Source organism: Astatotilapia calliptera, chromosome 13, assembly GCF_900246225.1.
Source record: "Astatotilapia calliptera chromosome 13, fAstCal1.2, whole genome shotgun sequence".
Taxonomy (NCBI): domain Eukaryota; kingdom Metazoa; phylum Chordata; class Actinopteri; order Cichliformes; family Cichlidae; genus Astatotilapia; species Astatotilapia calliptera.
Window position 1 is genome coordinate 26,471,711 of NC_039314.1, and position 16,915 is coordinate 26,488,625.

General features: G+C 39.6%; 1 protein-coding gene across 1 annotated transcript in view; it reads right to left on the reverse strand.

Moving 5' to 3' along the window:
* Positions 1-16,915, reverse strand: part of epas1b (endothelial PAS domain protein 1b) — a 49,107-nt gene that overhangs the window by 22,574 nt on the left and 9,618 nt on the right. The window contains exon 2 of the mRNA XM_026190710.1: positions 3,919-4,109. Coding sequence (XP_026046495.1) covers positions 3,919-4,109 — 191 coding nt within the window. The remainder of the gene's footprint in view (positions 1-3,918; positions 4,110-16,915) is intronic.

The window sequence follows — 16,915 nt, forward strand, 5'->3', positions numbered from 1 at the left end:
ACGCTGGCTTCACGCTGAACAAAGCCCAGTAGTTGATGGGGGTGGAGGGTGGGAAGCTTGCAATTCCTCTAGTGTGTTTCCCTGAGATAAGAGAGAGCAACTCTCAAGGCTTCCAACAAGGCCTGGGGCTCGAGTTTGGAGCTGGGCCCAGATAGCATTAGCCCCTAGAGGACCCGGAGCTTTCACATGGGCCCCAGGGAGCTGGGGAGACTCTCAAGGCTCTATCCAAAGACCAGCGCCACCTTTGGCCTAAATACTAAGCTGTGATTACCAGTCATTTGGACTGAGTTGCACTTTTCTTCTCTGTGCTGTTCTTTGGTTGCGTAACTGCCCTCGTTTCAGAATAATGGGGAGCAGAACAGAGCGTTTGATAGGGACAGCTGCTGCTAAGAGAATCATTTCCCCTCTATTTTCTGACATTTGTCCGGTCATACTGGACAGAATGAAGGGACAGAGCAGTGAGGCAAAATGAGTTTCTCATAATATGAACTCAGAACATTATGTGACTGTCATAGTGGGAATCCTTTTTCCACCATTTTCCTGTTCATCACGTTTGTAAAGACAGAATATCTGGTGCATGCTTTCACATGCCAAACAAAAGAGATAGTATTCAGGGTGTGCTACACATTAGGACGCCACAAGAGAAAACCTTGACAATGTCACCTACCCGATGTGGGCTTCAGGGACTGAGGCTCAAATGAGCATCTATTTTTGGGGTTAGGATTTGATTTTAAAACGAGGAGAAGAAAACGTGAAACTGAACAAAAACAAATATTTTCTTTCTTTCTTGTTGATAGAGCCTAAACTGTCAGAATAGTTTTGTTAGGTCAGTAAATGCCTGAAGGGAACCAGTACCAAATATTTAGACATAAATCTAAAAGTAAGGCACAATTTCGATAAGTACCATTAAAAAAAACAAAACAAATGCATGACACACAAATTGTGTTCTGAAAAGATGAGAAATATTCAGTAATGAACGCAACCAAGAATAGAAAAAAAAAAGAAAATCCATATGCAGTTGGAGAGTTGTCTGTCATTTATGCACATGTTACTAAAGCAGTAACTTAATATAAAAGCACTCTACTGAAAACATCTGTTATAATAGTTGTTTGGAAATTTCTATATTTTTCCCCTTATTTTGGTCAATCTGCTTTTTATTCTACTCCTTATCCAATCGTTAGGGTTGCTGGAATGCTGAGCATAATAATTTACGTTTTTAAAAAAAAGTAATATATTATGAACTCAATTGAGGGAACTTGCAATTTGCCAGAGAACAAATCGCGTACAGATGAAAACAAAATATTTGGCCGCCTGATCAAAGGGCAGTAAATCAGTATATTTCCCAAAATGTAGGACTCTACTTCAAACACAGCTGGGACCTCTGCAATTAGGAACGCATATGTTTCACAGTATTTTGATCCAAGTTAAGTCAAAGTCAAGACAAAAATACAGCTGAATCCTTTGAGGTATCTCCTAATCAGTACATCAAAGTTCATCAGGTCCCAACTGAGCGTAAGTTACTTAAGGGAGGTGTTCCCTACAGCGGCTCTTGGGTGCATATACAGTATGTTTGTGTGTTTGTGAGGGTGCATTCCAGCATGTTTGGCGCCAAGGCAGTCGGCTGTTATGGCTAGCAGGGGTAATGCCAGCACCAGCCGAACGATGGGCAGAGCTCTTCGTTTCCTCCGCAATCTCTCCTTCCATCACGGAGCAATCAGACCGGCCTGATAATGCTGTATCTGCAGCTGCATCTCACGGATCTCCTTGTGCTCTCCTCCTCTCTCACCCGCTGCTTTCCTACCCTCATTACCTTTACAGCTCCTCCCCGTGCACGCCTCCTCCTCCTCCTCTCGTTCGCACTTGTTAACCTCTCCTTTACATACATCTCATACATACTCCCCCCCTTTAACACTTCTTTATCTATGCGAGCACGTCTGACAACCGCTACTGGAATTTCAGAAAATGTTAATTACCCTAAATTGGTTGTATCACCCAAATGACTTTTGAACCCTGCTTTTGAGTGCTTTGAGAAAGTTTCAGTAGCTACCATTGTGTTTGGATAGAGGCAGATGTTTTACAGGTGGATATCTCAAAATCTTGGAATTTGAAACTGAAACCATTTGCATTTTTATCTCTTTTTGTGGTTAACTAACCCTTTAACCTCAGGCAAACGCGCAACGAATGTGCTGCTGGATTGCTTTTTTTTTTTTTAATCTTTGTAAAACACCCTGATTAATTGTTCTTTTTTTAGTGGAAACGCAGCCCATATTCCACATCTTTATCAAGCATCGATTTCATTTGTGTAATTTGTGCGCTAAAATCCTACTTGAGATGCTAAATGAATAAAGAAACGACACATAAATGCTCTGATTAATGATAGTCTACAAAGAAGAAATGGGAAGTAGTCATCATTGTTGTTTAAGGAAGCACTGGTTGAATGCATGGCTATTTCCTCTGCGAACAATGAAAGTAGTCAATCATAAATAAAGAGCAATAAATAGAAAAATCAAAAGTTACATAAGAATAGACTAATGGCAGTCTAAAGATTTACAGATAAGTCTAAGGTATGGCATTAATCACAGTGCTTTCCTGTGTTTTATTACTATGGTGTCGTAGAGCTGACAGCTTTTATTAATTGCTATAAAAATGGTTTTAAAGAAATTATAAATCAGGTCAGCTCACAAAGTGTGAATGATGGGAATTATTTAAATTACATGCCAACATTTTTTTTCTCCTCCGTGTGTTATAATGACACAGTCAATAAAACCAAAACCAAAAACAAAGACAGTCATTTAAATCAGCGACAACATGAATATTGCTCATCTATACACAAACAGCTTTGACTTTAAAGATATCGTGGGGAAGTTTACCAGCATACAGGTGTCAAAGGTTAAAACCTCACTTTACCGCCTCCTCCCCTGTGTGAACTCAAGTTTTCTAGCTCTATTAAGGAAAAATAAACATTTTTTAACAAGCTGCAGTGCTGACAATTGACGTTGGTTGTTAAATTTTGTGGTTCTCTGATCTCACTTCGAGACACGGACGCAGTGGAGGAATTCCAGAACAATAGGTCTGATTCTTTGTTAAGCTTCCTCGGCTTCTAATTTTAACTAAGACGAGAGGAAGGAGGAGAAGTGCAAAGAAAGACGCCAGCAAATACTTTCCTGCTTTACTGGACAACTCGACATAGCAACAGACACACACACGAACGTGCCGACGCAAATCTGTGATCACACGTCAAAGAAGCTGCTGGAGGGAGGTGGTGTGCCGTTTGAATTTTTTCTCCTTTGTGTAACGAATTAAGATTCACTGCACGGAAGCTTGCACCGATTTGCATTTAGAGGTGTGTGAAAAATTAAAGGAAAAAAATACATATGGGCTTGGTAAAGAGCTGATGTGCTGTAAGAACAGCACATCTTCAGAGCACCTTGGTATTGACACACTAAGAACTCTACTGAAGGGATGGCCAATTCTCCCAAGTTCATTCTGTTCTCCTAGAGGTAGGGAGTCCTGTCTGAAGGACCAAAATCGTACATATTTGACAGCAAAGACCAATCACAGCATTGGTGGCAACAAAAGTTGCCTCAAGGTGCTTTATATTGTAAGGTAGATCCTACAATAATACATACAGAGAAAATTCCAACAATGAACAAGCACTTTGGCGACAGTGGGAAGGAAAAACTTGCTTTTAACAGGAAGAAACCTCCAGCAGAATCAGGTTCAGGGAGGGGCGGGGCCATCTGCAGCGACCGGTTGGGGTGAGAGGAGGATAAAAGACATGCTATGGACATGCATATGCCTATGACTATGTTCATAACTGAAACCAAGTCAGGAGTCTCAATTTCTCCCTTTAGTTTGTCACCCATGTGCATATTTGTGTGAGTCTGTGTGTATCTGCCTGTGGTGTAGCGTTCGTACTTATGGTGAGCAGCTTGCGTGTACGGAGGAAGCTGATAGCGAGCCTCATGATGGATGCCTTGTCCAGGTGAGCGCTGACGCTGTGGGATAAAGGCAGCTGGTGGGCCAGCTCGTAGAACACCTCCGTCTCTTTGCTGCGCCTGCAGCGCGCTGCATCGCGAGACTTCTCCTTACGTCTCTCTGAGCTGCTCCTGCGCCACAAAACAGACAAATGGTCATTTAAACATGAACAATGACACATAATCATACGGTTACTCTGGAAGTCGGTTGGCTTAATGAGACAGTCGGTCTTCGTTAATAATTATATTTCAGGTTCTTCTGTATCATTCAGCAGTTAATCTTCCATGAATGCACTCACTGTCTGGGGTCTTTAAAATTTCCTACTCGACCTTGCTGCGGGCACACCACAGCATAAAGAAACCAATCTCATAAATCCCCATGTGATTCGACAAGCACCAAATGTGCCCGTTTCAAAGGGGGTTCGCTCACAAGTTCGAATACAATGCATCATTCAGTATAAATACAAAGAAGTGGTTGGTTTATAAAGCTTTTCTGCAGCCCTGAGGTACAATAATTGCTCTTTTGTTTTTTTCCCCCTGAAAAACTAGGACTTACATATTTCCACATCAGAAACAAACTGGGCCATGTTGAAATATCAGCAATATCAGAAATTCACATCAATGATACAACAAATAGAGCTGCAGAAATGTTATTGCGCTGCCTTTGTTTTTGCAACCCAACACACATGAATTCACTTTTTTGATAAAGTTACGCAAACATATTCAGTATTCAAAAATTGCTTGACTTGCTTCTTAAAGGACTACGATTGAACCTGAATTTCACTTTGTGTGAGCTTGACACCAGTTATTGATCATCATACACAGAAACATACACCTCAGCAGCTCCTGCTTTTGGTATCGCTTCAAAGCCTATCAGTGTCTGTCAGTACAGAAGGGGACGTCCCTGTTTGAGATGCAGAAAGCCAGTTCAGTTCAGCAGTTGGCAGTCAGGCTGGTTTAAGTTGCAGAAACAGTTTCCGTGTAATGGAAAGAAATAACTTGTATAACGAGTAAAGACACTGCAAGGCAGAACTACAGAAGGAACACAAAAAAGATGTATTTAGAGATAAGAAAACAATAACTTCTTATGACGCGACACCATTTCCTTCACTTCCTGCATGAAGAGATCAGTCACCAGGTCACTAACACAAACACTGTATATCTATGAAAAACACACATATGTACTCGCTGAAACAGCACACTTCAAAAATGATCAAAAGATCCTTTTATGAGAAAAGTGAAATGTGGGAAAAAAATGCATTAAACTTGTTATAAAAGATGTTCATCCTGGCTTCTGATTTGAATACTCACTAAAATTCAGTCCCTAACCAACTAAAGACTGGCTTTTCTCAACCTTTTCCTCTTGATGTTAAAAGAACAATTACAATATCTTAAAAATAACCATCCCACTGGTAACTCATTCACCTCCTGTGTCCACTTTCATGCATATTTTTGTTCAACTTTCTCATTCGTATTTGGATTTAGTGAAACCTATTGAGCAAAATTCAATTTGAACTTTGCCAACAGGAGGATTATACAGCGTGTTTGGAGTCTGTGTTCCATGCGAGGAAAATGGGTTTTAATAGATGTAAATTGGTCTTTAAAAATAAAATTTAAATTGGAAACCTGGTTAAAGACGTGTAGGCAGGTGATTATTTTAATTTCCTCTGGTTAATGCATTTGTTGTTTGAGGGAGAGAGCTTTTGCTCACAGCACCGAGGTTCCAAGATAAAAGCGTTTACTTCAACAATCAAATTGCAATCTGAAAATCTTTTCATGGCGGTCAAGCTATAGCAAAAATGCCGCCAACAAAGCCTACACAAGAGCGGGCCAAATTATGTCAGCAAGCAGAACTCTGGGTAATTTTCCATGGATATGGTTTCTTTTTTTTGGCTCCAGGCTCTGAAAAAGAAATGCATCAGATTTGGACGTGAAAGCTCAAATAGGCAAACAGTCCTAGTTTAATCGCTGATCCAAGACATCAGCACAACAATCCATATTAGGACATCACACGTGGAATTTGGCTTTATCTGGGCTCCCTCGTATGCTCAAATTCAACTCTTAGTCACTGGATACCGTCTGCACAACATGGGACTGGTAAGGTTGCGCAACAGGGTTCAGATTTATATGAAAAAGCTGCAAAGCAACAGCAGCAGGGGAAGAAACTGACAGAAGAATGCTGCCGGATGGAATAAGAAAACTGTGGTAACATCATAATAGCAGACTCATCATGCTCCATTTAAATCCACTGAATCACCTCTGCTGAAATACCTGGACAGGAACAGCATGATTATGCAACAGGTGTGACTATAAATAAGACAGTGACCAATATGTGTTTTTTTTGCAGTTACTGCAGTTTCTCACTCAACCACCTGGGGATTACTCCAAAAGAGACAATTGTCATAGACTTTCATATTATTTAGAGTCTGTTACAAAAATCAGTTTTCATCTGTATAGCTGTTCAGAATTACTTGGAGGACTTTTTTGTTTTTCTAATTTATTCGTTAAAACATTTTTAAGGCTTAAAAGTTATACTCTCTTTTGCTAGTTTATTGTAGTTTATTGTATAAATACCCATCTATAAAGTCTTGGCTCCAGTTCTGGTGGTGTAGTACTTTATTTGGGCATTAAAAAGCAGGTATCTGCACCTTAAGTTCATAAAAGTGTATTAGCTTGGCTCTGGGATATCAATTCTCAGGTAAAACAGCATTTAATTCATTTTTTTAAGTAACAAAATTCACTTTAAAATTTCTTGAGTAACAAGACAGAAACATTTTTACAATCTCCATCCTAAAATGCAGAAAAGAAAAAACTAAAATAAAAGTTCCGATACAATTAAGTGGGACCTTTCTCATACAGATTTAAATTGAGCATTTTGTTCTTTAACAAGAGCCAAAAACAGGTTAAGTTAAAAAAAAAAAAAAAAAAAAAGTGCTGTGAACAAAAAGCTTTTTTACCCTCAGATCTGTGAGCAGCCTCTATGGAAAAGATAACTTTACAAACCACAACAGGCGAGGTGAAGCTCTGCTGAACTTCACATGCCCTCTGTCAGTGGTGACACGATGTGGTTTATCAGACTTGATCACATCTGTGGCAGAACTGCAACATGCAGGGCCAGAAAGAAAATGTAACAGTGCAGAAGAAACAAATATTTTGGCACCAAGGTTAAAAGGTAAAGAAGCCAGATGCCTTCACACCGTAAAAGATTTCTTCTGAAGCGGAGACTTACAGCCCACTGAGATAAGAGAATAAAGTGCCAAATTAAACACCTGATGAAATACTGAACCAAGTGAGACGACTATAGAAGTGTTTTCTTGCTATGACAAGGTCAAACAACAGAAAACGTCCTGCATGCCCATATAGAAAGTGTACATTGAACCATTCAACTGTTGTGCATACCGATGCTTTACACAACACAGCAGCTAAATGCCAGGAAAAATGGCAGTCGTGTGTGTTCTGGACGCGTTTACATTATTCCATACAGCGGAAAGTACATATAAGAGGACATTTTATCACCACTTGGATCAGATTTACAGTCTCGGTGAAGGAACTCTGATGGGGGTGGGATCACTGCTGTTTTAGGACACTGTGGGGCTTAAAGTGTTTTTACTGACTCTTGTAGATTTCAATATATTACTGGTTTCCAATATTCAGCTTACACTTTATTTGAGATACTTTAGATGACTCTTGGTGAAAAACACTTGCTACCTTTGCATGTGTATTGAGTGGTTTTCACATTTCCATGAGCCCTGGCTCGATGACACATATCCCTTTACCTCAGGAAGGGCATCCAGGGTAAAAAAAATTATTAAAAAAAAAAAAAAAAAAAATCTGCCAAATCAAAGATGTGGAGTTGCTCACCGTCATGACCCTTTGTGATTAAGTGTACTGCCAAAAGTGGCTTTTGTTGTGCTGCAATGAAGGGATACTTCAGAAAAACTAAGTTATGATAATACTCAACAGGTGCTGAATGTGTTCATGACCTTCCCACTGGAGACTACAAGACATAAATGCTTGTGCATTAACATAAGATCGCTATGATGTACATTTATCAATTTATGTAAATAAATGTTCTGAAAATATATATCCAAAATCAAAGTAGAAATAAAAAGGGTAAATTGGCATTTTATTTTCTATTATCAGAATTATTTTGTCACAACATCGTTCTATGGAGAGCAAAAACTGCCAAAAGTAAATAATCATAAATTATTTTATTTTTTGTAACTTAACTAAAACAAATTCTAGAAAGTTTATAACATAAATTTATAGTATTTCTGATTTGATTTGCACTTCTGTTAAATGACCATAATGTTAATTCCTTATATCTGTTTATGCTCCAGAGACAAATCCCCTCCTTTTAACAGACAAGATTTTTAAAAACATTTTTTTTTTTTTAAACAAAAACAGGACCAAATCATCTCTTTTACTTAAACATAAAGCAAGAGCGTTTTCAGTGGTTCGCATTACAAAATTAAACTTTTCCCTGCAGCCAAAATCTGGAGTCCACAAAACGCACAAACTAGAAAATACAACATGCAAACACACATTAAGGACAAGATAGCATACAATTAACAGGAAAGGCAGAGCACAGAAGCACCATTATCTTATCTCATCGAGTGTTATGTCCCATCAGTGCGTCTCCCTGCTCGTCTCTGAGGTTTAAACTCATTAACCCCGACTGTCAGTCACTCAAAGTCTCATTACTGATGAGCCAGCAGACAGCAGACAGCTTCCACTCAATCAAGCCAACTGAGAGAGCAAACTTCAACTAGCTCCTTGATGTGTGTTCTTTTGTCTTTGTGTGTGTGTGTGTGTGTGTGTGTGTGTGTGTGTGTGCGCCACTCTTTGATTGTCCAGGGCCATTGTTGCTGAAGATCCCAGCAGACTATTTCAGTACAGAAAACAATGGGAGTCACAGCGCTTCACCAGGGCATTGCAGCCTTCCGATGTACTCACTGACCCCTCGCTCATATTCACAAACGTGCACGCAAACACACGCACCCACCTGCGCGTGCATGTGCATACCAGAGGTTAGAGGTCAGGTGCATCTACTCAAGTAAAACTTTAAAAAATTTCCAGTATTTTTCTTCTTCCTACCTTCTCTTTCCTTCATTCCTCAAATCGTTCCCACAACGATTTACTGCAGAAAATGTGTTCACTTTGACCTGCAGTAAAAGATAAATCTGGTCTGACAGATTTATTTCATCTTGTGCTTCAGTGACTCAAATCAAACAAAACCAATGCTGGTAATCAAGTAATGCCGTTTCTAGAAGAAAAGAGTCTTGTCAGATACCTCATATTCAATTATTTTCCACTTACGTTTATTATATATGTATATGGTTTTTTTTTTTACCTTCCCTTATGTCATTCTTTGAATATATTTAGGCAGTAAAACTACGTGACTAAGTTTGCAATCATGGCTCGGGTTAAAGCACAATGCATTTATGACAGTATTGACACAAATGCATCACATCCATTTCAGACCATAAAGCACTCCTACTGAACTCTATAAATGCTTACAAAGTGTTTTACAATGTGGCGTCTGAGTCCTGAGTGAATTGTTGTTCCAGTAGTAAAAATACATCAAGTGGAATGTCTCGTCTTAAGAGAGAGGGCCATATTGGACAATTTGCCAACCAAATTTACTCAATACTATCTCAAGTTCTTGTGTGGAATTGCCTCACTTGAGTGAGACAGGAAGTTTCCTCTTCTGAAGCCTGATTTCTGGACATTGAAAGTTACTGCGCAAACTTGAAGTGGCTTAGATATTGACCCAGATTGGTAAATGGAGGTAAATGGAGTCTTTCCTGTTTGCTCCATCTCTTTTTAGGGTTAACCCCAGCTCTTAGACTTTGCACCCTACTCATGCAGGACTCCTGATCTGATACATTTATTTAAAAAGAAAGTCTTCGGCCTACAGTATCTGCTCAGACTTGCCTTTGCATTGCTGCATTTTGTATGTTTTGTCTTGTTTTGATACAGTTTGAGATGCTGCATAAAAAAGGAAAAAAGATAGTTGGTAGTTGCTGCTCGATACAGACGCATATTTGAGAAGACAGTCTGGCTGCAGAGGGTACCGAGTTCATGCAATCAAGCCATGTGGAAAATTCTGTACGATCAGCCAGTCGCTGCCCTCCTCAGACTCTCAGCTCATCCCGAAAAGTTGGATCAAACATGAAAAACACATTAAAAGGGCTACTAAAGGACATTATACCGTTTGCGCCACCCTCTCAGCTCCTACTGGCAGGGCCTCATCTTTTAACCTTGGGCTACGCACACTAAAGCAAACAAGCCAAAGGTTAAACATACCACAAACCAACATACCACAAGTTTCTGCCACTTCAGAATGACACACTAAACTCGCAACCACAATATATAGGTACACATACATGTACAGCAAGGTGACCTCCAGCAAGCTGACAATGATGATCCGTCAGTGCTGCAGTCATAAATACTATTTTGAAAGCTGAAACACACCTAAAAGAAAAACCCAAAACAGCACACTCACTCACCTCAGGCCAAAACATGAATCTGTTTGTTAAAGCTTCTGAAATGAAAACATCCCACAAGTTTCAGCTCCAACTTCTATTCTTGCCATAAAATGATGTAAAACGCGGAGATAACATTCTTTGTTCTGCTCCGATTCATTGGCACATCCAAAAGCTGCTTTTAAAAAGGCCTACGAGAGTTGCAACCAAAGCTGAGAGGGGGGAGATGCGGGTCACCAGCTATTTTAATCATCAAGAACTCACGCAAACGTGGTATGAGTAGCTCCAAAAGGATTTCTGTTTGTGTTGCGTTTGTGATGGAACAGATGATTTGGTTTCGTCTGTTTCTCCTCTCTAAGAGGGCGACGTGGTGTGAGATCTGGGTATTAAAACAAGTAGAAAACACATATCTGGCATTCTGAAACCTCTGCGAGAGAAGTGAGACTGTCACTCTAAACCACAGCCAGTCACATGCTCAGGTACATGCAAAAGGTACACGAACACGAGAGGCAGAGAGCAACATCAGCCTGACTCACACTGAATGTAGAGCCCTGAATGTGACAATACTAATTGTGGTGAGATACTCAGTCCCTGGAAAAGCCAACCTTCATACTGAAGTATTTTCATACCTGCAAGGCCATCAACTTTCCTTTGTTTGCTTGCAGTAGTTGTGACTTAACTGGAAGTTGTGGTCAAGTCGGCGCCACTGAAGCAGACGTCATTTTATGCAACTCGTCAGCCTCGCACACTCACCAGTACTCTGTGTTGTGTTCAGATGCAACACTTGCTGGGAAGCTTTCGGCGCCAATTATCTTTGTCACATTGTCATTCCGAATACCAGTTGAGCCAATTCTTTTAAATCCGTCTCAGCATATTTTCTGTTTCACTCACATTGCAAAATAATGACGTCAAACTCGTTGCAGAGCAGGGGAGCGTTTTCACATGCAGGCCGCTTATCCTACTCTGTTTGCACATTGTTCATACACAGATAAGAAAGCAGCTTCTTCAATTTACCCTCCTCCCCTCGACACACAAAACAGCAGAAGAAGTCATTACTTTAACTGACAGCAGCGTAACACTAATCAAAACAGTGAAGAAAATAAAATTAATCACAGTGAAATAAGAATAGTAGAATACAAATCACGTCTATTTTGATTTGTGAAATTAACTTGTGTATTTTTAAAATGACTTTTAATGGTTTTTAAAAAAATAAATAAATCTATAAATCATTTGGCTCTGGCAGTAATTTGTCATCCAACAGATCCACACTTGCTTTTATTGAATAGACTTCAAATGACCAAATTTGCTGCTCTAATTATGTGTAAGTCATGTTTATAACTTTCACTTGGCTCTCAAATCGTTTTACAAGCATCAATCAGAATTATGAGCTCACCCGACAGGCAGCTTCGGAATCGAACAATGCAGCAGAGCCAGATGTTTTTCAACCTGAAGCGTTGCTACTTGGAAAGCAAACCTGAAATCTGAATGTGGTACAACAGTCCACACCCTCGGTCCTCATTCATTATTTTTCTCCCCCTTACCCGCAAGCTTTTTTCAATCACTTTTGGTACTCTCGCTGCGATAAACTTGCCATTGGACGCCTGCAGCCTGGAGCGTAAGGAGGAACATGTGCACGCACACTCACATGTTGCCCAGTCGCGAGATTATTTTCAGGCCTAATCGGAACAAAAACAAAGAGGGCAGAGCTGCTGCCGCTGCTGCTCTCGGACATATTGTGTCTGTTCCCCTCTCTGCTGGCAGTAATGAGGCCGTTAATACAGTTTTCCCCTGCAGCCCTCTCTGTCTGCACAGCACAAAGCTTCATCTGTTCAGATCTGCATTCAAACATGAACAGATAGAGAGCGTGGTGTTCAGGGTGATCTGACACTGCATCATATCTCATGCACTAACGTATGACAATCTTATGTAGATTCATGTACAGTAATAAGCATAACAATCTCTCACACACACACACACACACACACACACACACACACACACACACACACACACACACACACGTTAACATTTAATTGAATCTGTCCAATTCTTATTTTTAGGTGCTTAAAGATTTATTTTTGTATCTTTGGAAGGAGGTTTTAAGGTTTCCTGCGACAGAGATTTGATTTAAAGGATCATTTCAGCAAATGTGAAGCTCCAAGTGGAATTAAGCTTTAAAAAAAAAAAAAAACTCCTTTTTTTAATTAAAAAAAAAATTTAAGGCAAATCTTCCATTTAAGAATGGAAAACTTTCATCTCGTTACACATTTCTTAATTTTTACTTACACAGAACATCAATGCCCATTCTTTGGACATAATGTAATGGTGTGTTATTACAACAAGGCCGAGGTTTCCATCACTTAAAAGATGCAAACAGATACAGCTGGAATTAAACGCATCAACAGCAGGCGAAAAGAATTCCACAAAAGCCTTTAATCTGAGTAAGCCGAGTTTAAAAGACACGAGCTCATTGCAGGTTTATGATTCATGACTTATGTAAAGACACAACAACAAAAATAAAAAAGGTGGATAAGGGAAAGGGGAGGCAAGAGGAGGAGAGACCCGAGGCGGCCGCCGGTCATAGTGGCAGAGGAACTGAACTTCAGGTAAGAAGTTATGACCTGCTGTCTGTGTCAGATATAAACCAAGTTTAGTTGTAGTTTGTTTAAGTTGTGCTGACTTTTTGCAGGCGCTTAGAATAACTGGTACTGCGTACTAGCTAGCATGACGGAGTTTATATACTGCTGGGCGGGTGCTATGAAGTTACTGATAGTAAATTTTATTTTATGCTTAAGGTTAGTTTCTCAAACTCCTCAAAATCTTAACAAATTGTGCCAATCCTTACATGTTGCACCAGGCTGATTTATCATCAAAAGTGGAGAAGTCTGTGACAGAGGAGACAGAAGAGCAGCAGAGAGAGAAATAAAAGAGCAGGAGAGAGAGATGGAGATGGAGAGATGACTTTATGTCATCCATGAGGGATGCATTTGGCATACGTTTCACATATTATAGCCCAACAAGTTACTTATAGCAATTTAAATACGAGCAATCAGTTTTTGGCAAATACCGGCTATTTTTGTGTTTCTTTTTATCGCTGTGTAACTGAGTTCAATTGAAAGCCTGCATGCGCTAGTACCTCTTGCCACGAGTTCCCAGAATCCTTTGCGGTTTTACCCCTAATGACGTCACATTTTTGGTGGGCCGGTCTCTGGTCAAAATGCCCGGGCCGATTTTTTGTCCCAGTCCAGCCCTGCATATTGGTACCATTTAACCTCCCAAATCTTTACTTAAACTGAAATATACATACATATAAATATATTCCTGCTGTCTGGGAGATGTGTCTTTCTGTTGACACCAGAAACTACAACATGCAGGTGCTGTTAACTGAAGAGACACTAATCTACGAGTTTGTTATTCAAGTTCTGGATTGAATCTTCAGGTTGTTCAACAAGCAGCCCCAAAAACACACGAACACAAATGCCCAGAAAACAGGTCCTGACTCCTGCTGTGATTGTTGTGATAACAAGCCAAAAGGTGCTTATAGGAAACAGATCCTGTAACCAGAGCAGGTGTCAGGCTGTGTTAGTGCGAGCAAGAGTGTGCACGTGAGTTTGTGTGCGCATGTGAGTGTGCTTCATGGACCATTTGCTCTTTTGCCCAGTAACTAAAACTGTTCTAATCAGTTTGTTGTCATTTCCATCACTCTCGCCGAGTACAGATCGACAGATTTCGTTGACTCTGAGGCTTGAACTTTTGTACCATTCCTTCACCTCTTCTTTAAAGATCAGTACAGCTGTATGAAGATTGCTATCAATTCCACTAAAACTAGATGAAGTGTGAACTAGATGAAGTCTTGTTGTGCGCAGCTTTGCTGAAAAGTACGCCGTTTACATGTCTGTCTTTGGTCTGAATTTAAAAGAAAAAAAAGAAAAAAAATATTTATATAATTAATATATACATATACACACACACACACACACACACACACACATATTAGTTCTGATTTTAAAATTAAATATTCATTATTTAACGATGAATAATTAATCTTTGTTTAAAAAAACAAAAATATATTATGTTGATCAATCAGAAGAGGGAGACTAATAGATTTAAAAGTAACCAAGTATTTTTTTTAGTGTGTTACTAAAACTATAACTGATGAAGTAGTCTTTGGAGGAATGTTACAAAACAAGAATACTACTACTATCATCATTATTTCTTAGTCATTTATTTCCCCGGGCAAAAGGGAGAATACACACTAAAGTCTCACACAGGCATATTGGCACTTATTTTTTTAAGTGTACTTTAAAGAATGTTGAAGTCTGTTTGGATATTTTTAGATTGTGCTTATGGAAAACATGCTGCTTTCCACTATAAAGGTGGTCTAGAGTCAGAAAAGGCCTACCCACACCCATAATGCACACACAAACAACTTAGCAGACACACACACACACACACACACACACACCTTTCCTTGCTTACAGTGGGTCTTCCTGTAGTTGTGGCGCCTCGCCGAACAAACACAGAGCAACAATACAGTACTGGCTAATCTGTGATCCTAAGGAACATCAAGTTCTGGAAACACAGCCAAACAACCATTTGTCTGTGTGTGCATGCGCACACACACAGACACACAGGCGAACAAACAGCTATCCCAGACAGGGGCCCCGACTTCGCCTCAATCAAGGGAAGAACGATGCAGGAGATTGCTGATGATTCCGATAGTCCATGAAAGAGAGCAGCGCGCGCGCGCGCACGCACACACACGCACACACACGCACACACACGCACACACACGCACACACACACACACAGTCACTCTGGCACAAACAAACCCGCCCACAGCACGCTGATGGTTGGGATAGACTGGCTGATTGAAAGAAGCACAGAGGGGATGGAGAAAGGGAAAAGGCGAAAGAGAGGGAGGCCACAGGTGGTGTGAGGGAGGTCAGCTGACCAGACTAGAAACCCCGCTGAGAATACCAAATGAGCTGAATGGCACAAATCTAAACATTTAGATAGAGAAGGCAAACTAAAAGTAAAAAGATTTACATGGTGAGTTCAAAATCATTTATTTCAGCTCATCAGAGAAAGTTTAAAAAAAAAAAGTTTTAAATTTTAAAATGAATGGGTTATTTTGTTGCTGTCTTTTTTATTATCATTGTTACTGTATCCAGATTCTCCAAGACCTAATTTATGTTTTAATTAGTGTTCTATATAATCACAATAACTATGTCAACAATGTCATTTTACACAGTGAATTGTACTATTTTACAGTAAGAAACTGCTGTTGTACATGAGAGTAAGTGCACTGTTAAAGTTTCCTGTACTTTATTGGAATTTAAGTGTTATTATATAAATAAATATTTAAAAAAAATCAGTACTGTTGGGGGGAAAAAAACAGCACCCTTAGTCATGATGAACAAAGTTTTTCCCCATGTGATCTGAATTATTGCCCCCTGATGAGATAACAGCCGACCTGAAGTGATTAACTGCTACAGGAGTCTTGTTCATGGCTCTGTAGAACCAACACATTTACAACAACAGCAATCAATAACCTAAACACTTAAATCAGTAGAGCACTAAAAAGTTTGGGACGCGGTCCATTTTCTTATTATAACTACAGATGAAAAGGGATGAGCTGACTGCTGACTCAGTTAATGTGGTGGGGCAGATACAGATGGCACCTGAGAGAAGCTTTGGTGGGTAAATCTGTAGTATTTGTGGTTTAAGGGTCTCGCATGGAAAAACTGAAGAAAATCCAGTTCCTAGCAATGATAAAACTGTTTCATTACTCAAAGTTTCTGAAGAACGATAAAGAGATGATTAAAAAGAGAACGTAAGGAGAAAACAGACTGTCTTTACTTTGCATGTTTTTAAACGCAAACCCAATGAACAGAGGACTGACTACAGCGGGATTACAGCAACAGGATTACAGGAGGAATGTGAGTGTGTTACTGGTTTTCACTTTATTATTGCTTTCACTCAAGTTTCTGACATAGTTGTCAAGTCAAGGTTACTCGACTTCAAAAGCTGCGAAACTCATTTTGGGGCATTTTTAAGTGTTTGCAAAATGTTTTTCTGGCAGAAAAAAAATGCACCAGGTGAAGGTCAAAAACAAGCCCTGATTTACTGTTCCGTCCTGGTTATCGGCTCTTGACCTCCGGTCCCGTTTTGCAAATTCACCTTGAACAGTAAAAGTGTCGAGAGAGCTGAAAAGGACATTCAAGGAAAAAGCTTTTAACACACAGGAGGGGGAAACAAAAGGGAACAGTAATCTCTTTCAACACAAAAACTTTTCAAATGACAAAAGTGAAATAATGACAACTGTTGTTCTGGAGAGATATACAAGTTTCCTGAATTTTTTATTTATTTATTTTTTTTAAAAAACAGCATAAACTCCACTGTGAAATTAAAAAAAATATATACAATCTTACAGAGCACTACAAAGTG